Below are 25,218 nucleotides of genomic sequence, written 5' to 3'. Positions count from 1 at the left end.
CCACCAGCCTTGCAGAGAAGCTATAATAGTTAGAGATAATGTTCTTAATGTGCCAGGTACATACAAGGCATTCAATAAATGCCTTACATTTACTACTATTTGACCCTTGTCCTTGAAGAGTTGGGCTCCCTGAGGGAAGAAGCTGTATGTGTCCTGCTGACCCCTACACATTCCCAGTACCCAGAAAATAGTTTCCAGTTTCATCTCAGCCTCTCACTGACTTGCTTGTGGTAAGTAATTAATCTTAATCTGTAAAATGAGAATTATTTCTGTGTTTCAGGGCTATTGGTAGATATAAAACAATGCATCACTTAATATTACGAAGCTCAGTCATTATATTAGCTCAGTCCTTGGCACAAGTAATAAACGGTTGCCATTATTATCACTTAAGCAGATGCTTTCAGTGCAGTGTAAAAAGCACTATACTTCAAGGTATGAATAGACAACAATTCAAGACCTAAAAAGAGAATCATTAATTTTTGCCCAGGAAGTCTTGAAAGGCTTCAGCAGAGTTGCTGATAACTGAAGGGAGTCTTGAGTGAACCAGCCAGGCCAGTGGGGAGAAGCAAAGGCAGAGGAATCAATGAGGGAAAAGGCAGGAAGTCCTAAAAAGACAGGGCCTGCTTCGGCAATGGAAAAAGTTTGGTGTAGCTGAAGGTAGGGCACGATGCGGGAAGTGGTGGGAGATGAGTTAGGAAAGATAAGTTGGGACCAGTTCTGCTCACTATTTATTCTAGCATCTAACATGGTTTCTGTAGGTCTCATGCCGTGAGCCAGAAGTACAGAGATGATTATTCCCTGGTCCCTACCATTAAGGAGCTTATTAGAGTCAAATGGAGGAGACAGATACAGAAAACTTGGAATTTTAAGCAAGAGCTTTTGTTTTTATGATGATGTTAATAGGTAACTAGTGGAGGCTTCCGTCTTCTGGTGTACATAATAATTTAGTTGTGTGACTAAGGAGATGTCTATCAGAAGGACATCACAAAACAATGGGCTAAAGTCTACACTACCTAAGGGCCTACTTTTGTATCTTAAATTTGGAGATTTCACCTGAGGGAGGACAGGGTAAGAACAGGAAGAGGAAAAAAACGTAGGTGAGAGGAAGATTGATCATTACATAAATACCTAAGTATTCAGCTACAGTCTCCCTAGTGTTACCAACTTCCTAACATCAGGTCATCCTTTATTATTTGTCTCTGCTCAATGCTCCCAGGCCATACTACTTATATTAGGAACCAGCAATTGTACAGGGTACATTCACAAAGAGGCTGGACTCACCTCATTATGAACAGCTGGCCAATACAGGGATGGAGCCCTAGACTTTGTTGTTACCTCACTCTAACCAACTGAGTTAACCTGCTAGCCCTCCCTTAGAATAAAAGGTCCTTTAGGGCAAGAACAAATCATATTTATCTTATTTCCTTATGCCTAGCACCTATCATAATACTTGGCACTTAGCAGATACCTCATGAATAAAAAATTCATTTTTAGGATAAAGATTTCTAGTGACTTTCTTTTTCTTCCCATGGAGTTATTCCCCAGTTTTGTTTTTTCAAATGTCTTCTATTTTGGTTACTGGAGGCTGGGAAGCAGAGGGGGGGAGAGAGAATAGGGAGAGGTTGATTTGTGGAGGAAATTGACATTAATGAGATAGAAATAAAGCACATGTATTTTACAGGGCCAAAGCCTATAGCATAGAAGGACCAAAGTCCTTAGTTTAGGCTGTAGCATAGAAGGACCAACTTCCTGGAGTGTAGAAGGACCAAAGTCCTTAGTTTAAGCCAAAGCCCAACTCTTTTTTTTTTTTTTTTTTGTCTTTTTCGTGACCAGCACTCGGCCAGAGAGTGCACCGGCCATTCCTATATAGGATCTGAACCCGTGGCGGTCGCCGAGCTCCCAGTGCCGCCACGCTCCCAGCACCGCACTCTCCCGAGCGCGCCACAGGCTTGGCCCCAAAGCCCAACTCTTTAGGAAAACACGTAGAATTGCTAAGATTAAGAAAGACCAGAAAACTTTCACAGGACTAAAGCCTTTGATGTAGATAAGAGAATCAAAGCACAGCAAAAAGTGATTGCTCTGGAGGCAGTTGCCCTTGGTGCAGCTAAACCTAAATGATGGGAAAGCGTGTGAGCTAAAATCTTCAAGGATATTCTGCTAGTTAATGCTTGGGGGATGGTCCACATCTTGCCCTGAGCTGTTTCTTTGAGTATCTTGGGGAGCTAAGTGCTGCTGTGGTGATTATCTCATTGTTTCTTTTCATACCTCACAAAACTTAGTTTTATGATTCCTTCTGATGGTAAATTGCTTGAACTATTTTAAGTTACACCTGCTTTAATGAAGATTGTCATGTAGCCAGTTTGTTTATGTTTTCACTACGATTGAACACCTGTGCTTCTTCTGTAACTTTCTTGTCTTTATAATAAAAACTGAAGCAAAACCTGACTCAGGGCTGTGCCAGGGCTCTCTTCTCTTAAAGTTTTCCCTGGGTGTAGTCCCTTCAGCCTTCTCATTGCTCTGAATACATGGGCTCTGAGTAATTTTTTGCATCTCTGTCACTCTGCAAGAGGTGACATTGGTTAATGGACACAAAATTACAGCTGGATAGGAAAAATAAATTCTAGTGGTGTACAGAAAGGCTAGGCATCTATAATTAACAATAGTTTATTGTATGTTCTCTAATAGCTAGATGAGAGAAGCTCAAATGTTCTCATTGCAAAGAAATGATAAATTTTTGTGATGATAATATGCTAACTACCATGATTTGACAATCACACACTGTATACATGTATTGAAATATAACCCTGTACCCCATAAATATAAATATTCAATACATTTCAATTAAAAAGTAAATAAATCCCTTGAAAAATAAAAGTCTTCTACTTCACATCAGTTCCTACAACAGAGTAATTGGGTTGGTTAGGGATGAAGGAAGAACAGTTGTTGACACACTAGAATCAGATGAGTCTTTCTTTAACTCTATACCCCTTCTTCTTTCCTAAATTCTGATACTGTAAACACAGAACGCCCCCCCAACTCGTGTATAGAACTTTGTCTTCCCTTTATAGCTAGCCCTTACTGATTAACTAAGATTGTATCAAAGCAGACATCCTGTCTTGCCCAGTGCAGTCTCTCAAAGCAGGAAGCAGCTGTCCATCACACTTGAAGACACCCTACATCCTGTCTCATGTGATACATCCTGATACATCTCTCAAAGCATTTTGTCTTGCCGGATACATTTACCTATATAAACCCCAGCTCTCAATGGATCCGGGAGGCAGTTGAGACTTCACCCTCTGTCTGCTGGTTGACGTCTTCCAAAATAAAAAGCCTTTCCTTTAAGTTCTGTCTGGCAGGTGTGATTGGCAATCCTATAGCAGTGAGCACTTGGACTCACAAGGGTCAGGGATCCCTTTTAGGGGAATCCCATGGGACTCATTCGTTACCAGTACAACTACTTTCTCTCCCCAGGGGAGTACTCACTCACCCTAATGAATCACTATTATGCATAGGAAAATAAGAAATTTAGTTCAGCATCATATCCTTTAAGTGCACTGGGACAAAAAAGAGATTGAGAGGGCTGGCCAATTAGCTTAGCTGGTTAGAGCACAGCCTTGTAATCCCAAGGTCAAGAGTTTGGTTCCCCTTACCAGCCAGTGCCAAAAAAATAAATAAATAATGAAACACTAACATAGGAAACAAGAAGGTCTTCTGTTACCAGTTACCACCTCTAAATGGCCCTAGGGGGTTATAGAAGAATGTGCTCCTGCCTGAAGGCCATGACAGCATCCTGGTCTTTATGGTGGAATTTTACCATTTTACTCCCCCAAACCCTCCCCTGCTGCCCCCCACAAACAGGTTCCCCAACTGTGAGAGTACATCACTTTCTCTGAGAAATCTCCTTTATGCTGATTTTATATAGTTGAGAAAGTGGTGGTAACCCACCACTATCACCACCACCCTCTTTTATTTATGGAGTGATCACAATGTGACAAAGAGTACTTATTTTATAAGCCTGACTCATTTACTACTACTTTGTTAAAAGGTATCTTTACTACTATCATCCCCATTCCACAAATTATGAAACAGAGGCTGAGAGAAGTTGATAGACTTGCTGAGATCTGAACCAAAGCCTAGGATTTTAACTACTAAATTCCATGGGCAATCTTATCCCAGCATTCCTGGTTTATTTCTGCCCTTAGATTGGCTTTCTTCAACAACGTTGATCATCTCTAAACCAGGGAGGACTTAGCTTCTACGGGTCACCTTCAATAGGACGGCCAAACTGAGCAGCACATGGACTGGATCTCTGCAGAAAATACCAATGGACTGAGCAGAACCTGGCCTGCCCCAAATTGCTGCTACAATGCAGCCCAAGGCCATGGTCCAGAGCCTGGGGTGCATGCAGCCAGAGCAGTACCCTGCATATTAGTGGTCAGGTCTCAGGCTGTGTGGATAACACCTTCTCCATAGGGTTGCTAGGAGGAGACAAAGAAGCACTTAGAACTCAGTAAATGGTAGCCATTATTATTCCATCCTAATGCTTTCTTCTAACTTCCTTTAGCTCCCCAGGGACCTATCATAAGACAACTCCCTAGCCCAGTCCCTCCTACAGAGCAATTTGAATAGGAAAAGTCTATGACAATCTCCCCTGCTCCCCAACATTATCAAGCTCCTAGCTAGCTATTCAAAGTTCCAAACCCCTAGGTCATTAGGATCATTAGGATCTTTGTGTGCTGTGGAGCTTTTCTCTTGAACTTGCTATAGACCACACAGATTCACCACATAGCCCTGGAGTTACATTACTGTGTTCAAATACTGGCTTTGCTACTTCCGAGCTGTGTGACCTTACATGATTTATTTAACTGAGCCTCAGTTTATCATTTGTAAAATGGGGATAATAACCATGCTTATCTCATAGGATTGCTGTGAGAATTATCTCTGTATCTATCTATTTCTATCATCTACTTAACTATCTGCCTATCTAATATATTTATGTTTTAATCTCATTCACTTTCCAAAAGAACTTTATGGAAAAAAAACCCTTAAACTAAAAAAACCCTAAAAAATCCTAAAACTCAAATATATGAAATAATACACACACATTTGGTGTATACACACACACATACACACAACACACATACTACATAAAACTAAAATAAAATCCAAAGTAGTCTTCAAGGAATCATATTTGTTACATACATAAATGTACCTACTTATGGTCAGGTTAAGGTGAAAGTGGTTTACTCATAAATTACTGACACAAATATAAAATTGACTCAAACTTTTTGGAAAGCATTTTAGAAGTATATTTCAAGACCTCTGCACTTTTTCTTTTTTTTTTTTTGACAGCTGGCCTGTACCAGGGATCGAACCCTGGACCTTGGTGTTATCAGCACCACAGAAAGTCTACACTCTTGATTCCAGAAATATCAATCTAAAGAATTTCCTCATAGGAAAAAAAATCCAATATAAAGAAAAGTTTATATGTATAGGAATATGAATTCTAATCCTAAAAATTGGTAACAATTCAAGTGTTCAAAAACAGTAAAATGGCTAAGTAAATGATGATGTATTCTCTCTGCTTTACCTCACAACTACACAAAAATGAAAATTATAAAAACCACAATGCAAAGTAGAACTAAAATGCCAGGTTGAAAATAAAAAAGGCAGCATTCACAATGAATCTAGAAAATGATGAGCACTACGTACACTGAATATAGAAGCATATGGATAAATATTGAGACTATGAAATAAAACAGATTCATTCATGAAGATGAATGACTATCTCCGTTTCATTTCTAATGTATTGTCATAATAATACACTATTCGCATTATTTAAAAATGTTTTTAACTTAGGATATGGCCCTGGTTGGTATACTAAAATTAGATATTAATTGTGCATTTTGGATATTTTTAGTTAATTATGCTCATAATTATCTGTAAGAGATAATGTGTAATTTCATAAATGAGTGATTGCACATTAGTAATTCTTATCAGTTTCAACTCAACATTCACATATTGTAAATAGTCACAGAATTACCAGAAGCTTAACATAAATTATTATCCTTTTTATTATCTTTAAGTAGAAATCTATTAAATGGATTTTCTCATGTATTCTGAATTCAAACATTGCTAAAATGCATAGCAACAAAAATCCTTACTACAGGTCTCCTTTCCGATCTGTGATGAGTAATACAGTGATCCAGCAAGCTGTCTTCATCCAATTCCTTCTGACAAAATGGACATATACACCTGGAAATTACAATAGAATACAAATATTACTAAAATTGTTCACAACTAGTCATCACTTAACCGGAGATTAAAAAAAAACAGAATGTAGGTGGAGCTAGTTCTAGTCCTAGTTCTTCCTTGATTTAATATTATTTTTCCTATCCTGATAATGGTGCTGGTGCTTACATTTTTCTCATGAGAAATGTAAATGTGTATCCTCACAGGAACAGGGCAGAGAAATTACTATTTTTGGAAGAGAAGTGCAACCTGAGCATGCATTAACTGAGAAACTGAGGATCACAGCACCCAGCTGTCCCTGGGTCACCTTTTTCTTCCTCCCTTTCCTAATTCAGGTAACATCTGAATTGGGTGTTGTTTTCCAACTCCACCAGTATATACAACTAGAGGTGTCAACTCACATTATTAGTTTCAGTGAAGAATGAAAACGGACCTATAACTACCTTGTTAAATCCTTGTGTACATTAGGAGTATCTGTCCCTGACATCTGTGCTGTCCCATACGTGTCTATTGGGCACTTGAAATGTGGATAGTCCAAATTCAGATATTCTGGAAGTATAAAATGTACACTGAATTTTGAAGGCCTAATGTAGAAAAAAAGAATGTAAAATATTTCAATAATTTTCATATTGATTACATGTTCAAACGATAATATTTGGGCTATATTAGTTTAAATAAAATATATTAAAAGTTACTTTCATCTGTTTCTTTTTACTTTTTTTTAACGTGCCTATTTGAAAATTTTAAATTACATGTGATCCACAATGTATTTCTATTGGATAGTTCTGCCTTAAATTCTTAGGGACAATATGGTGGCTTGGAATTTTTTGCTCACTTTCGATTATAGATGTAAATTCCTGTTATCCAAGACTTGTACTCTGGACAAGCTCCCTGCATAAGAATTTTTACAATAAAAATAAAATAAAATAAAATAAAATAAAATAAAGAATTTTAAAAATTTGAATCATGTAGCAAACTCTTCTACAAAGCAAAGATTACTATTATAAATGGAAATATTAATCTACCTTGTAAGACTGATTAATCAACAACTCTCCCCGTTTTCTATTATTTTAATTCTTTACTATTTAATTCTAACCAGTAGAAGAAATTAGGATTTAAATTAGCTTTCATATATTTTTAATTTTCATAAATCTTATCAAACTTATAATCAAACCTACACGTTTTCTCAACCCCTTTGTTATCCTTCCTTCCTATTGGTCCTTGTGGCCAAGCTAACAGAGTCTATACTGTGCTTACATCTAAAATACTCATTTAACATTTAAAACATCATGTTTTAAACAAATTCTATAATAATAGGTACCTTCGCAAGGCAACTTCTAGTAAAACAAAAGGAACGGGATGATCCCCGTTCCTTAAGGTTAAGAAAGTATATGTTCTTAAAATGGGCAGAACTAACATTTTTCTTCAGGAGAAAGAATAAAATAACATTCATAGTGAATGGGTAAATGAATTCATAAGCAGATTTAATGGTTTCAAAGCCATCAGTCAGCCTATGCAGAACACAAATCATTTCTTTATTTGGTAAGTAGGGACAGACTCCAAACTTTGTAATTACTCTGATCCAGCTAAATTACCCTTCCCATAAGGATAGTGATGACCTAGATTTGTTTCCTTTTTTTAAGGAAAAAAATAGTTAATGACCAATATCCTCTTTTATACCTATCAGCCACCTCCATTCTTCCCCCAGCCCCGCATAAGATTACCCACCCAAGAGACAAAGGATTCAGGATGCCTGCCCTGGGCCTGTTCTTGTCTTGTTAGAATACATATTCAATATATATACCGCTTTCTACCTTCTAAAGAGAAACAAGGAAAATGAGAGGGAATGAGTGGGGGAATTGAGCAGTGGTGACGGAAGAGAAAAGATGAATAACCTCTTACCCATGATCTGCTGAAGAAATTTATCAGTCAGAAAACAGAGCCTGGCAGAAATTGAACAGTTCTGCATTCTACTTTTTGATCTTCCTTAATACAAACTAGTCTAAGGACAGAGCAAAATTCTTTGATGATGATTTCCATTAACAAGTGATTACCAATACCAGGTGTTATGGTTAAAAGCCTAAACATAACTACATAAATATTTTCATAATAAAAATGTTATTTTTCAGCCTATTAAATTCTTTACAGACATTTCAAATTTAGCATTAAACTATATTGTACTGAAACAAACCTTGTTGCTGTCTCCCCAAGTTCTTGTAGTGGTCCATATTTATCTATATACTTCTGGCAAGTCCTTATATGTTCTCTCATTTCACTGAGGCAAACCTATATAAAAGCAAATTCAAAATAAACTCCCTGTTGAAGGGGGCTCACTGAAGTCCTATGTGATTCAGCTTTATAACTTTCAAATAAAGTCATTTTGTGGGGTCAGTTGATTCAATGGATGTATGCATGAAAACAGTACCACAAAGTTAAGGCATTACCAAAAATAATACTATTTTAAAATTTCCCTTATACTTAGAAGACTCAAATGTTGAGTTCTTGAACTTGGTTCTTTTAAAAATCATATACATTTTTTAAGTGGAAAGATGTATGGTAATTCAAATTTACTTTTTTTGCATGCCATTACATAAGTTGGTTTGGAAAGAAGGAAATGAAAAAGAAAAAATGGGTGAAGAAAAAGAGACCAAGAGGCAGAAAAGAAGAAAAAAATGAAGAAGAGACAGAAAGAAAAGAAGTAGAGATAAGAATAAATGGATAAATTTTATCCATTAAAAATGTACATAGCAAGCTAAAAGAAACACTGTGCCTTAGGGAAAGATATAAATACCATGGTTTTATAACATACCCAGTAATATTACATGAATTCACAACACACAGTATACTTAATGGCCCTATTAAGAACAAACATAAAAGACAGCTCTTGCAGTCCATTTTTATCAATGCAGGATAAAGAGCCCTTGTTCCTCCAGATATACATTCAGAGATCCTAACCATGAGGGATCTGTTGCTAGCATAACACATATTCTACTAAATGTTTCATTAGAAACTCTGATAAGATCTTGTGCTAAAGGAAGCTTTTTGTACAGCTTGTGGTAAAGTGGCCAACCCTCTCTGCTTCATTTTGCCCAAACTACGGAAGTTAAACCTCAAGCATGAAATGCACCATCTCAAGGAAACAGTTATAATTGTTTAACAGAAGGCAAAAATAAAAGCAAGTGGAAAAGTACAAGCAAAATTCTTGCGTTACAAATATCCAACTCAGAGTAGAAATTAGGGTTGGTCTAGGCAGCTGTCAAACAGATGTGTTACAACCTTTTAACATCCAACTTTGCACATTAGTGTTGTCTCATTTCTATACTACTTCTGCTAATATTAATTTTTTTCTCTTTGTAGTCCTTGTTCAACAAAGATAAGCATTCGTCATGAAAATTAGCAATCTGGAAACGAATCAATAAATTAATAGTCTAGACACAAAATTACATAAAACATTGTAAGAGATGGTAGAAGAAACGTAAACTGCTGTGCCTGCTCTACTGGTGCTTATAATGTAATAGAGGAAAAAGGATATGTAGGTGAGTAGAAGGAAAAACAAGGAAATTGTTTGACATAGGGAACTGGAAAGGAGATCCGGCCTGGGTTCTGAAGAATAGGTCGAGTCTAAAATGGCTGTAGAAGAAATAGGGTGGCATTCTGGCAAGAGTAGTAATATAGAAAGGAAGAGATAGATAGAAGAAGTATCTCAAAGAAAAAATCAAAGTCCTTGGGACTAATCAGATATGAGAGGTGAAAAAAGGATGGGGATTTCCACCCTGGAAAACTGAGGGAATGCTCGTGTTTCTGACAGACACCTAAGGTAATATAAAGAACTGGAGGGTGGAATAACATGATGAGTTTGATTTTGTGCATGTTGAATTGTATATGATGACAAGCTAAGTAATAGTCTACTAAGCGATAATCTATTGCTAAGAACATAAAAAAACTATTGATTTTGAGCATTTACCATATTCCAAACACTGTGCTAAAAGCCAGTCACCAGTTACATATATATAGATATCACATATATATTTATCATTTACCTTTACAACCACCTATAACATGAACATTATCTTTTTCCTCATTTTACAAAGAGATAAACAAAAAGATTAATAACTTGCCCAAAATCGCAAAGAGTAAAAAGAGTAAATAAAAATTCGTGTTTCATCCCAGGATGTTTAACTCCAAAGATCATGCATAAATTCTATCATCAGGTAGCCAGAAATAGATAATTAAGTCATAGATAGTCAAAAACGCATGGAGCACATACTATGTGACAGTCACTTTTCAAAGTGCTAGGTACACAACTGACAATAAAACAGACACAGTCTTTACCCTCACAGGACTCAAATCTGATGGGTATAACTGACATTGAACAAAAAACCACAAAAGTGCAACTACAAGTGATGGTAAGAGGTATAAAGGAAAGCACAGGGTGCCAAGAGAAAGTATAACAGGGCATTTAGATAAACGATCAAGAAAGCTTCTCTAGGGCTAGATGATTAGCTCAGTTGGTTAGAGCACACCTTGTAAAACTAAGATCACGGGTTCTGTTCCCCATACTGGCCAGTAGCAAAAAAAAAAATTTTTCTCTAGAGAAATTCAGATGCTTAGTACATAATCTCTCTTTTGACCTCCAGACTGATATGTCTAAATACTCTCCCTGCACCTTCCCTTGGCAGCTTGAACTTCACATATCCAAAACTTGACTCTATGAATTCTTCTCTAAATTTGCTCCCCATATTAGCACCCTCACTTTATCATGTCATAATGTCCGGGAAGTCCTGTCACTCACCCCCACATCCAATTAATTACCAATTTCCTTCAATTCTACCTCCTAAATATACCTTGAAAGAACTTCTTATCCCATATCTAATACTATCACCCTAATCCACCTTCCTTACCTGACCTATCATACCAGCCACCTGTTTTCACCAATTTCACTTTTTTGCCCCCTCAAAATCACTCTCCATGCATATGCTAGAGTGATATCTTAAAAATATAAATCTGATCTTGGCATTCCAAAGCTTACGGTCCTTCTATAGCTTACAATTGCATTTTGGATAAAATCTGGAATCTTTTACAAGGCCTCTAAGACCTCACATGATCTGACTAGGCTATACAGTATCAAAGGTGAAAAACTGCAACAAGGAGGAAGTGATCAATAGAGATAAATACAGCAGAGTGCACAATAATATAGGTAGAAATATGGCACTGGATTTGACAATGAAACTATTCACTGGTAGGCTGCAATAGAGTAGCAGAAATGAAGGTCATATAATAGGGGATCATGGGAGAAATGGGAAGAGGAAGAAATGGAGGTGGTCAGTGAAAGTGTTTGAAAAATGAGGTTATCGTAGGAGTTCAGGAGACCATTTTTTTTGCAGCCCATACATACGAAATTGGAGGAAAGGGAATAGGAAGTCTGAGATAAAACACTCTAGAAAAGGTGGGTAGACCTGTACTGGCCAGCCACCAAAAACAAACAAACAAAAAGAAAAAGTGGGTAGGATGAGGTCAAAAGCATAGAAGAAATGGTAATTTCTCAGGGACCGAAGCTGGTAACCTTGAACATGGGCAGGGCCACATACCAGGGTGTCACACTCGGTGCAATTCTGGTACTCTGATTTCATTCTTTTGGCTACATCCGTTGCTGGAACTCCTTCTGAAGGAAGATATGCCCGGCAATAAGGACAGGTCCACTTATTGTTCTTTAGACTGGTAGCAATACAGGAACGGCAGAATCTACCCAAAACAAATCAACAACACATCACTTCCTGGAGAGGTATAAAGGAGCCACCACCATGTGTTCATTTGTGAAAACTGTAATTTAAGGACACCTGTACATTATGAGCCACACTACAAAATCATAGGTCCACTTGTATCTTATGCTTCCCAGAGAATTGCTTACCTGCCCGATAAGAAGACTAGTTTGGGATCACGCATTCTCACCATGTGCACTTGTATACTTTTAAACAAAATAATTCAAAGTGGATGAACTAGCATTTCTATAAAGTGACTTAAAATTTAAAGATAACTATTGTTCTTCCCTTTCCTTAATCCTATTTTACCTCTTTTTTTTTTTTTTTTTTGGAAAATACTTGTAGGTTTTGGCTCTGTGGGGTTTTGTGTGTTAGATAAGGACACAGGAACAAGTCAGGGAAGTAAAAATACTAGATACAGTATAATTCTTTATAAAACAATTTTAAAGTCATCCCCAGATGTAGAAAGTTATCTAATCAAAATGTTCACTTTAGGAAAGCCCTCTGAGTCAAGAAATATATTCTCTGGTTTATTTTAAAATGATCAGGGGCTGAGCGGTTAAGCTCAGATGGTTAGAGAGTGGTGCTGATAACATTAAGGTCCAGAGTTTGATCCCTGTACTGGCCAGCTGCCAAAAATAGAAAATAAAAATAAAAATGATCATAATAAAAGCTTAACATAATCAATAGAATTCACAGAAAATCTTGACCTATGTATAGAAGGTGTTGAAGGCTAGATGTGCATGGAAGTAGAAATAAGCTTCTAGATAGGTTATATACATTATCATGATCTGATACCTCTTCAATTACTCAGCAAATAATATCTATGTAGGTGTATTAACACATGTCAAAAGTTAAGCTTTTTAAAATCTAAATATAAAAAATATATTGATGTGGAGTATGCATAAAGCAAATGTACTTCACAGGGCCTGGTTTTCCAAAGCCTTGCAGTTTCAAATATTGACCTTGCAAAGGACAGGAAATATTCCCCAGGCTATAGTCTCTGTTGTAAGATAAAGAATTGTAACACAGCAAGGTTGCTGACTCAAAGACAGACAGGTTACTGATCGATATGTAAAGATACTGGCAAATTGCTGTAAGAAGAGAATGTTTGCTAAAATCAAACTTTTGTTGAAAATTGCATTATAGAAGATCACCTTGCTTGTCTTACTCAATGTTACCTGCTTCTATTGTTAAACTTGTTAAACTGTACTTAGAAAAAACCCCACCTATGTTCTCTTTTTGTAACTTCCTGGTCTGGAGAATAAATGTGGGAAGAGAACCCCAATCTGTGGTTAATTTCCCAAATGGAAAGAATGCCTCACTCTTGAGGGTTCTGGGAGATTAACCTCTTTTCAGGGCTTCTCACTGCTCAGAAGACATGAGCTTTGAGTAATCTTTGGCGGCTCCATCACCCAGGGGAAAAGGGGTGACAAATCCGTGGGAGGCAAAGCAACATATTGAAAAGTTCATATATCACAGGCACATAATTCAATGAAATCTCAGAAACTGAACACACCCATATAATCAGTACCCATAATGAAGAAAAGAGCACGGCCAGTCCCCAGAATTCCCCCTCCTGTTTCCTTCTACTCACAATTCTAACTTCTTCAAGGTAATCAGTGACTTAAAAAAAAAATCAGATATTCTTTAATACAGAAAGCATTAAAATATACTTGTCATATGTTGCACCAGTCTGCAGACCAGTTTTCCCATCCCACTTACTGTCACGGGTGGCTGTAATCACTGACTTCTAACAAACATTAATTATGCCTGTTTTTGTACTTTCTTTTTTTTTTTTTTTTTTTTTTTGGCAGCTGGCCAGCATGGGGAACTGAACCCTTGACCCTGGTGTTACAAAGCTGCACTTTAACCAACTGAGCTAACAGCCCAGCCCTGTTTTTGTCGTTTTATAAATGGAATCATCTGGTATGTAGTCTCTCTGTCTGCCTTCTTTACCTCAATATTATGGTCAAGAGATTCCTCCATATTGTGTGAGTAGTTGAGAATGTCCATTCTAATTTTGTAAAGCCTATTGTGTGAATACACCATAATTTATTTCCCACTCTATTGTTAATGGGCATTTGGGTAGTACATAAATGTTTTCTGATGATAAACTTTAGTAATACACAAACACAGCTATTTTCTAAGCCATTCTTGTTCTTATTTTCCCCTTTTATTCCCAGTTATATTAGCCATTACCAATTCTCAAAAATATTCTCTTCTGCACCTGTTATCAAATGATTATAAAAGCACACAGAGGATGCTTTCCTTTGCAGTGTTTGAGGCATCTACTTGATGATTGTGCCTGCCCTGCATCCACTCCCCCTTTGCTTACAATAGCATCCTGCTTTTGCTCTGCAGAAACCTCACAGTAGATACAATCTCAGTGGGACCTCAGTCAAGGTGCCCACCATCCCATGCTGAAGGCCTGAACACCTGATGTGGGCCAGGCCGAGCAGACCTTTTTCCGGAAGCTGAATACTAAACTCAGTAACATAATGTCCAGTTCAGCAGCAACTTGATGGGACTGTTTTGTTCTTTACTTAGAACCCCAGGTCTACCTAGTTCCTACTCTTTTCCTTCTAGCTGTTTATTGTTTTGTAACTTTTCATTTTGATAGAATTCCAAACTTGATACTCTGGTTCTCCACAAAATTTTTTTTAACACTTCCACATACCTTAATTCCTTTAACCTTAACAACCCCTCAAGAAAGTGATGGATTTTGGATGTGACCAGCGCCATTGTGCACACAATGAGCATACGATGGTCGTCGCTCGTCTTCCACTCCAGCGCCCAGCCCCTCCCTGCTTCCCTTTAGGAGAAGCCTCCTGACTTAAACAAAAACCCCTTTTGCTTCTGCAAGGATGCAGTTCTCCACCCCATCCACATTAGCATAATGACCCTCCTTGATGGTATTAGCCAGCCCTAGACGCACTATATAAGCTCTACCACTCCCACACCTGGTGCTGTCCCCCATTTTCAGGGCAACCCCGGGCTCCTGCCACTTTGAGCACAACCCGGCAGATTTCTTTCTTTAATAAAGCTTGAACAGTAACCGCCATCTCTGCTCACTTTCTTTCAGAAAGATCATAATTTCCATTTACAGGTGATGAAACTGAGGTACATAAGAGGGCAAATTACTTCTGCAAAGCCACATACATAGAAAGCACCTGAACTTAACCGGTTAATCTTAAACTGAGATTTTCTGACCCCAAATTCAGTAACCTTTCATTTCACCACCACAGCTTCTCTAGTTAGAAAGAATGGTACTTTAGGAATCAAGAGACCTAAATCTTGATTCCTAAAGTATTGCCATATTTTACTAAAGTATGCTATATTTTACTTCTGTCTACATCAACTAGATATAAATTCTAAGGCACAATCTGCCCTTGCATGTCTCTCAGTCTCTGAGAATTAATTTGCAAAGTGTAGTTTTGAAGGGAATTTATTACAAATAATTCAAATGTTCAACTCAAAATTAACACTTCTAATACAATATCTATGGACCTGACACAAGTTCTGTACATTATTTATTTCTTTTTATTTTAAATTTTTTTTGTGGTGGATGGCCAGTATGGGGATCTGAACCCTTGACCTCGCTGTTGCAACACTGGGCTCTAACCAACTGAGCTAACCAGCCAGCCCCCTTACATTATTTTGAAGCAAGCAGATAACATTTTGTTGTTTGTCAACTAAAAGTTTTCCTCTTTTTCTCACAACTTATTGGAGTTTTATGCCAATGCAAGCAGAAGACAAGTATTGGTGCTGAGCCCTGTGGTGGGCAATTGTATAGACTATCCACTTGGCTCCTCCTGTAATCATAAAATGTTGCTGTGCTTTCTCCTCATTTTACTGAGGGCAAATTGAGCGTCAGAGATGTGTAGTAACATGCCATGGTCATACAGCTAGAGTCAGCAAAGCTTTGCTCCTTAAACAGTTTCAGTAGGGTCTCAAAGTTTGTAATCTTTCTCAAGACGCCTCAGTTCCTCCAATGACAGGCAGAAGCAGCAAAATATAAGATCATGGATGTGCCTGTATGTACCAGTGGGCCTTATATGGGCCATTTCTCTGTCATTTTTGTAAATGCTTTGCATTATAATTTTCAAGTACAACAATGGAAATGTCTGGTAGATATTCATGAAAAGTAGCACACTTGAAGCACTTTTTTCATTGAGTCCCTCACTATACCCCCCCCCCCCCCCCCCCCCCGCACAATGGTATTACATGTGGCATGAAACTCTCAAATGAGCATTATATAGATGTTAATGCATCATGTGGGAATGTTAGTTGCAAATCTGGTAGATTAGTCAATTAGCTGTGCTCATTTCAATAAAAGTGATCATTAAATGGAGAAAACACATCAAGACCAAGGTGTTTAGGAAGAGACTGAGCTTACTGATTACAAGCACATAAAAACCACAACTTCTAAAGTTTTACAATGGAAAGGAACTGGATGCCAGCGCAGCTCAAGTCTCACTTTGTGTGGTGCAGAAACAAGATTGCAGAACTGCTTGGTTCCAAAAGATCTGAGTTTAAAATTCTCTCTTTAAAGGTATAGTTATCAAACTCAAGTCATGAGAGCTAGAGAATTTAACATCCTCACCCTGAAATATTAACATAAAAAGCGTACATGTGATCAAGTATTTTATGAATTGTCTAATTAGAATCCATAGAAGGCTATTCAGGTTTAGGTAATATATACACAAATCATTTAATGAGGCCCACAGAGAAGATAACTCAAAAATAAAACCTCTTTGAAAGCAAGCTGTAGGGCCGATCCCGTGGCGCACTTGGTAGAGTGCTGCGCTGGCAGCGCGGCGACGCTCCCGCTGCGGGTTTGGATCCTATATAGGACTGACCGGTGCACTCACTGGCTGAGTGCCGGTCACAAAAAAACGACAAAAAATAAATAAATAAATAAAACTATTTAAAAAAAAAAAAAAAAAAAAAAAGCAAGCAAGCTGTAAAACTACATATAGTACGAACTACTTGTGTTTCTGTAAATGTATAAAAACATCTAAAAAGGATAAAGAAACTAAGAACATCTGTCATATGTTGGAGAATTGGGAACTGGAAAGAAGGGGTATGTGGTAGAAGGAGGGTATGTTCATTGTTGAGTTTTAAAAAATATTTAAAATGTTAGAATTATGTGACCATATTACCTACATGATAAGTGATTCTTTTAAAAGCTAGTCACCTACAACTATTGTGGATAAATGGTCTGGTAGTTTCTTATAAAACAAAACCAATTCCATGTATTTACTCAAGAGAAATGAAAACTTATGTTCACAAAAAGTTTTGTACAAGAATGCTCATAAGAAATATTTTCAGAAGAGCCACCAACTGGAAATAGCCATCAATAAGAAGATGAATAAACAAACTGTGGCATGTTCATACAATGGAATACTACACAGCAACAACGAGGGACAAACTACCATACCTGCAACAACGTGGATGAATTCCAAAGACATACTGTATGAAAGAAGCTAGACACCACAGAGTACATATAATTCCACTTATATGATGTTCTAGAATAGGCAAAAGTGACCTTCGGTAGGAAAAAAAAAAAATCACAGCAATGGTTGCCTCTAGGGGAATATGAATGAGGATTGTCTGGAAAGAGGCATAAGGAAACTTTCTTGGGGAAATGGAAATGTTCTATATCTTGATAGTGGGGTTGAGCTAAATATTTGTCAAAACTCAGCAAACGGTATAGCTAAGATCTGTGCAATTCACTGTACATGTAAGTTCTTCGTTGTTTTTTTTTTAAAAAAGGGAACCATAACATATTGAACTGTGGTTAATATTATGCTTGCTGATATGATAAGGAATAGAGGGTGCTGATACTTGCAACTTCCTCTGAAATACATAAAAAAAAATACTGGTTATCTCAGTTGGTTAGAACGTGGTGCTGATAACACCAAGGTTGAGGGTTTGATCCCTGTACTGTCCAGCCACAAAAAAAGAAAAAAATAGTAATAAGACATGCATAAAAAAATAAGATAGATTGATGGATTAATACATATATGATAAAGTGAATGATACCAGCAAATATAGCAAAATGTTAACAATTGTAGAATGTAGGTAGTGGTTAAATAGGACTGCAGTGTACAATTCCTTCAAATTAGCCACATGTTTGAAATCTTTCAATTTAGTAGTATGTTTGAAATTTTTCATAACAACAAGTTGGGAAGAATTAATCACCTTACTATGACAATATTTCTTTACTTAACCATCTGTAACTTTACTTAACTTTAGTATGACTTAAATTTTCTTTACTCCTGAGAAAAATTTGGTTGGAAAATTAAAAAGGGAAATGTTTGGAGTATAAGATACCTAAAAATTTTAATGGAACGTGATTTTAACAGAAAAACATTTTTTAAAATATATTTTTAAGGAGAACCAAATTCAATGTGAGGAGAAGATTACATTGCATTTATGATTATCTAAATAAATTTAAAGAGCACAGACAATTTGAAATATAATAAAAGGCTGAAAAGAAAAATGAAATTGTATTTTTTTACTTTATTCAGAACAGTTATTCCATTGTTATAATGAAGATTTTTTGGGAGAATGTATCAATCTGCACAAATCACCCAAACCCACCCATAAAGACATTAATGCAAAGGCGAAAGTTTAGCCATAGTTTACTATTGCTAGGCAGTGTTTAACATGCCAGAGGTAAAACTGTGGCTTTACCTACAGTCCCTGCTCTGAGAGTTCTAGACCAGGGGGAGAGAAAATAAACAGGTAAACAAATAGAACAGTAAATGATAAATGTTTTGAGAAGAACAAAATTGCTCATTGAGGAAAAAACAAAAACAGAGTGGATAGACGGAAGGAGCAGTTACACCGTGATTCCAGAGAGGACCTGGGAGATGTTTTCCAAGCTGAAAGCAAGAGGTACAAAAGATAAGGACCACCTAGCTGAGGTACAGAAAGAATGCAAGCTCCAGGAGAGTGAAGATTTGTGTCTATGTGCTCAGCACAAGCAGATGTTTACTTAATCAATACATGAATGCACTCCACATAACCCACAAAAAACCAAAGTGATAATAATGAAGCTAAATGAACAATGATTTTTTAATTTAAAGAAAATTATGTGGACTCCTACTAGTGACATGTATATGTGTGCATTATTGCCTGTTAAATAAAAATTATAGAAGCCTATTGTTTTGGACTAAGTTCCTGCACTAAGCCCCAAAGAGCAGACTAAAAGTCAAAATGGAGTCACCCCTGCTAAATTCCATGTCACAAAGCCTAAACTAAGTTTTGGTCTGACAAGAAATCAGGAGAGAGTATAGCCAGTTTCCCAAACAAGCCAGTTTAAATGTTCAGTAAACATGATAATGAAGTTCCCTTTGCTTTAATCCTTACACAAAAAGGATAGCCTAAGTAACTTCACGTTAAATAAGGAGTTATTTTTCCATTGTTCTGTCTCGGTGTCCGCACCTTATAAGGAAAATAACTTTGAAAGGACCAATCCGCTTTTTGGGTTTTGTTTCAGCTTTCTTCAGCATTTTCTGTCTATAAAACCAACCTCCTCTGCTTGGCTCATTGGAACACATTCTATTTTATGGAATCACAATAAAGGCAACTGAGATCTTTAAATTTGTTGCAGTTTTGTCCTCTGACAGAAGACATTTTGTAGATGTGGTTAACATCTACAATCACTTGACTTTACGTAAAGAGATTACCCTTGATAATGTAAACCAATTCCTTAAAACCTCTCTCTTACTGGTGGTTTCTCTGGAGAAACCTCACTAATAGATAATAAATAACTAGATAAATATCTATAATAAATAGTAGGATAAGAAGCTTTAATCTTAGGTTTTAAAAAAGCCTTTGGAAAATATATAAAAGAAAAAAAAAGCCTTTTGGACTGCACATCTCCAGTAAGAATGAAAACACTGATGTATATTTCTGGATCAGTTTAAAACTCCTCAGGAAGACTCTCAGACTCTACTCAGAGAACCACCAATTTGGTGCAGGCTTTACTGCTCATACTTAACCACAGATGGAAACATTTTAATCCATTTACCTGAAAGCAGTTCAGAATTATCCTCAACAGAGTTTTATTTTTAAAAACTATGCCCAGGGCCGGTCCGTGGCTCACTTGGGAGAGTGTGGTGCTGATAACACCAAGGCCAAGGGTTCGGATCCCTATATAGGGATGACCGGTTAGCTCACTTTGGAGAGCGTCGTGCTAACAACACCAAGTCAAGGGTTAAGATCCCCCTACCGGTCATCTTTTTTAAAAAGATTTAAAAAATAAAAACTACACCCGTTCTATGACTTAGAGCAGTTATATTAAACTCAGTTCAATGGAGATGTGGCTTTCTACCTTATAATATGTCCCATTAGTACTTTGATCTCTTAGGCTCACTCTCAACCTCTAGACATTTTTAGATAACTCTCCTGTCTCCAGCTCTGACCTCTTTACCCAAACCTACTCTCCCAGTGCCTCTGGGATATTTCTATGTGGGTATCTCCCTACCAGATTGCTGCATATTTAACAGACAGACCCATTCATGAGTTCTTCAACTTCCTCCAGAGCCAAATTCCTTGCCCCTCTTTTTCATCAGGTTTTAAAACCTAGTTGTGATTTTTGACATTTTTTCTCCCTTGTATTCACCATATCCAATCTGATAACAAATTTCTTTGAATATTTCTTTAAAAGGTAAATCAGATTCCTTTTTAATTCCATTCATATAGCTTCAACTTACCTACCCCCTCTTTCCCCAGCTCCCTGATTATAGAAGATAAGGCAGAGGTAAGAAGACTTTAACCCCAAATGTAATTTTACAACTGATACAGCGGTATAAATAAAGTCAATTTAAGATAATAAAACATTAAAATGAAACTTCCTGAAGTCCACCAAAAGAAAAAGAACTAAACTAAAAGTAAGGCTATCTAGGACATCTTGGAAAAGTCATAATCTACTTTTTGTGGCCCAGTTTTCTTCCAAAAGAAGTAGAGATAAATAATACCTGTTTATTGGGGGTTTGCTTGTGGAATGACTGAAAATAATAGAAACCATGTTTTGAGATTTTATTGGGGGCTATTTTTATATTTTAAATACCTATAAAAATTCCATTACTCACCCCATTTTACAAATGAGGAAACTGAGATTCAAAGAGATTAGCCAACTTGGTGGTCACACAGCTGACTAGTGGCAGAGCTGAATTTCAAATCCAGCTATTTGTAAGGCCCACAGTTCCTACTGCATCACAATACAATATATAAAGTGCTATCTACATATTCATTCAAGGTATTGTTGTCATTGTTAAGCTTGTTTGACTTGAAATAGGTTTACAAACAGAAATCAGCATCAACAACCTAGTTCAACAAATTTGGAAATCTGGCTTCAATATAGGATAATGAAATAGGTTTTGTTTGCATTTCCTCATTTTCCAACTTAAGTTCACTGGAAAAGAGAAATTCATTTGGAATGCACAAATGGTGTTAATGTTCAACAATCTCCAGTGCAGAAGGGACTCTGGTGAACATTTATAAAATGGAAGGGGCCCAAGTAAGTTTGCCAAAAGGAGGAATATGGAAATTCTGCCCACAGACAGAACAATGGACATAGATTTGTAAAAACAAAGAACAGTAAAGTGAGGGAAGGCAATTTGTCCAGCCCTTGTTATGCTATTTTATGACTATTTTTCCAGTTGCTGGTTTCCTATTCACTTTAACAAAGAAAAAGATTAAACAAAAAATTTAACATTTTGCAAATGTATATTATCCTTTAATAGAAGAAAAACACTGTAAATGGTAAGATAGTGTTCAAAATCCAAACTGGGAAAACAATCTCCAGTCAGATAATTATAATAGCAAAGCTGCTCATTCAAGTTCTACAAAAGGAAACTTCAAGACTCCATGTCCACTGCTCATCTTTGGCACAACTTTAATGCTAATATAGATTAAATTTAAATATAATTATCCTTAGGTTATTATTGCCTTGAACTAACAATATATTTTATACCACTACACAACAGCAGCATCTTAGCTTCCATATTGGGCTCTGGATATTAGCTACATCTGGACAGCTGGAAAAACAACATTAGTAATCAGCAAGTTGGTAAATTTAAGCCTCGAGTTTAAAGTACAACACTGAAACAACAAGCCCTGAAAATACAGCCAAAAAATAATGCCCGGAGCACTCGCTGCACATTTTCCTCCCTGGCTCACTGATGGGCAGTCGTGAAAAACTGCTTCTCAGGTTCCAGGCTATAGGCGTCAAGGACCGCCTAAGTTCTTTTTAAAACATTGTGTGCACTTGCATTTATAATACGGTACTTTTTTTTTTTTCCCAGTAAGCCAAAAGCCTACAAGCCATGGCGGTAGTGCCCTAATGCTTATATACATATAGTATAATAATACTATAGTTAGACCGCCGGGCAGAGGGACATTGAGTGGGCTTCCGCTCCCGATCTGTGCGCGCGCACACACACAGTCTCACACACACACACACACACACACACACACACACACAGTCTCACACACACACACAGTCACACACCCACACCCATGCATCCACGAAAAAATCTCCTAAGTAAACAGAAAACACAAATCCGCAGATACAACTTCCGCTACCAGTTAATCAAGCACACGTTAAGGACGTGCCAATTTTATACGGAAACTTTTTAAAACCTTCTTAGAAACTACCACGGCTTTGCACTAACAGCGAGTTTTAGTTAAATAGTACGTGGTTTTTAAGAAAGATGTTTTAATCTATACTTTCTATCGGTTTGTGGAAGCGGTGCGTAAAGCAGGTAGTCTGCAACCTCCTGTCACTTTGTGGTTGGCTTTTAAACGGCTGCATTCACCGGCTTGGTGCTAACGTTCCAGCCCCCAACCCCACCCGCTAAATTCTAACGACTACAGTGTCACTCGGGCGCTCCCGTTCGACTTGACGATCTTTGAGGAGTCTGGGTGTCTGTGCTGGGAAAGGGACACGGGGGCGGGGGTGGATGGACAGTTTGCACAGATCCTTGTTTGCTCAAGAGACAAGGCTCTGTGGGCGTTCTGGAACACGTGCAGAGCTCCAGCAAAACAAAACCAACCCGGGTTCCTGGGGGAGAGGGAAGCGCAGCCCGTTCAACCGAGTTCAGCGGGATAACTGTGCTTTGCGGGAGCCCACTGCCTTCTGGCCGGGCGTTCGTTTCCTTCCGGTGCTCACACAGGTGCTGGTTCTCCGGCCAAGAGCAGCCTCCCCAGCTGGCGAGTGCTGGCTCTCGACGGGACCCGCGCCTGGATCCCCATCCCTGGAGCTCTGCAGCTGGGTTTCGGGAGGAGGCAGCTCTAGGGGGCTACAGGGCCCGCTTGCTTCTGCTTCCTCCTCCCGAGATCCTGTGTCACCTTCCGACGGGTCCAGGTCTTTTTCTGCAGCAGTATCCTAATCCGCGGGCTTCTGTTACCTCTCCGCCATCTGCCCCTCCCTTCCCCCTTCCCTGGGCTCCTCCAACATCTCCCTCCCCAGGGGATGGGCGCTCCAACCAACCTCCCCTAGCACTTACACGTGGCCACAACGGGTCCGCACAGGCTGGTGCAACACCTCGAGGCACACTGAACAGTCGAAGGACGTGACGGGCAGTTCGGGGTGCCCCCTGCGCACCAGGGTCCGCGGGGCAGCAGAGGCGGACGCGGATTTGCCGCTATCGCTGCTGAGCACGGAGCCCATCGCTGCGCCTCTCGCCCAGACAGCTGCCAAGAGCTCAGTGCCTGCTGCCGGGTTGTTTTGTTGTCCTGCGGTGGAGGAAGGAAGTCCCGGCCCAGCTGTGATCGCCGCCTCCCAGCGCGCCTAGCTAGCGCGCCTAGAAGCAGCCTCCGCCGCTGCGCCCAACCTCGGTCTGGGGCAGGCAAAGTGCGCGGCCGCGGGTCTGAAATTATCTTTCCGGAGCTGCCTGGGTTGGGGCGCGGAGGCGGAGGCGGCAGTCGCAACCCTGCACCGTGCAACGTGTTGCGCTCTTGGGAGGATTGAAACCTGAAACCACAACTGCAGAGAAGAGGACCTGCGCTGGCAGTGAACCTTCCGGGCTATGACACTCAGCCTCAATTCCCCACTGCCACAAGTTAAGGAAAGTGCAGGCCTGGTCGTGTTCTGTGGGAATCAGAGAACATCCAGTTGTAACGGAATGGTCATTATCAGTCCTCCACTGTTGGAATCATAACAAACTATAAAGATGATCTGTGGCCGATCGAGCGTCTCCTAAGACAGTGCTAATCACTAGTTCGGTCATTTTATCAATACTCCATTAGTGGAAAGGTTACATGGGTTAGTGGAAAGAGCCCCAGAGATCCGGATTCAAATCCTAGCTTAGGACTCGGATTCTAATGCTAAATTCTATGACCCCCAGTCTCCTCGCTTCAGGATTTCCTCTGCCGTTTGTACTCTCCCCATGCCGCCCATCCTTTCAACATGACCAAAGTGTACGTCTTCATTAATTCATGCATTTAAAGAAGGCTTTCTTAGTGCTCACTGCGTGCCAGACTTCGTTCTGGTGATGGGGACACAGTCCTCAACAAGCAAACAAAATCCCAGTTCTCACAGAACTTACCTTTGTTATTAAAAAAACAAAAACTTTTTATTTTGAGATAATTATAGATTCACATGTAGTTGTAGATACATAATCCATAATAATACACACATACAATATATACATACACTAATACATATGAGTACATAATATTCCCATAAACTTCATCCAGTTTTCCCCAGACTTTACTTTTAATGAGAAAATATAAGCAATCAACTAATAAATACATGAACAAGATCATTTCAGATGATAAGAGCCACAAAGAAGATAAAACAGTGTGGATGGGGGAAAGGATAAGAAGGTCAGAGAAGACTTTCTGGATGAAATGACATTTGAGCAGAGTTATGAATAATGAAAAGGAGTCAGCCATGCAAAGATTTAGGAAAAAGCTTGATAAGCACCGGGAACAGTGAATGAGGCAGGAACAAAGAGCAAAAAGAAAGTGGAGCATAGGTGGGTAGAAGGGTAGATAAAAGACAGCTACAGGGCTGGCTGGTTAGCTCAGTTGGTTAGGGTGCCCTGTTACAACACAAAGGTCAGGAGTTCAGGTCCCCTTACCTGCAAGCCGCCAAAAAAAGAGAGAATCATTTGTATATTTATTTGTTTATTTTTGGCAGCTTGTGGCAAAAGGAGATCTGAACCCTTGACCTTGGTGTTATCTG

General features: G+C 38.5%; 1 protein-coding gene across 1 annotated transcript in view; it reads right to left on the bottom strand.

Moving 5' to 3' along the window:
• RNF125 (ring finger protein 125) overlaps positions 1-23,700 on the bottom strand; it is a 29,050-nt gene extending 5,350 nt beyond the window's left edge. The window contains exons 1-4 of the mRNA XM_063076447.1: positions 23,537-23,700; positions 11,841-11,994; positions 8,444-8,538; positions 6,165-6,255 (exon numbers count right to left, since the gene is read on the bottom strand). Coding sequence (XP_062932517.1) covers positions 6,165-6,255; positions 8,444-8,538; positions 11,841-11,994; positions 23,537-23,700 — 504 coding nt within the window. The remainder of the gene's footprint in view (positions 1-6,164; positions 6,256-8,443; positions 8,539-11,840; positions 11,995-23,536) is intronic.
• Positions 23,701-25,218: the final 1,518 nt, after the last annotated feature.

Source organism: Cynocephalus volans, chromosome 13 (assembly GCF_027409185.1).
Source record: "Cynocephalus volans isolate mCynVol1 chromosome 13, mCynVol1.pri, whole genome shotgun sequence".
Classification (NCBI taxonomy): domain Eukaryota; kingdom Metazoa; phylum Chordata; class Mammalia; order Dermoptera; family Cynocephalidae; genus Cynocephalus; species Cynocephalus volans.
Note: the sequence above shows the minus strand (reverse complement) of the source record. Positions and strands in the feature narration are given on the sequence as shown.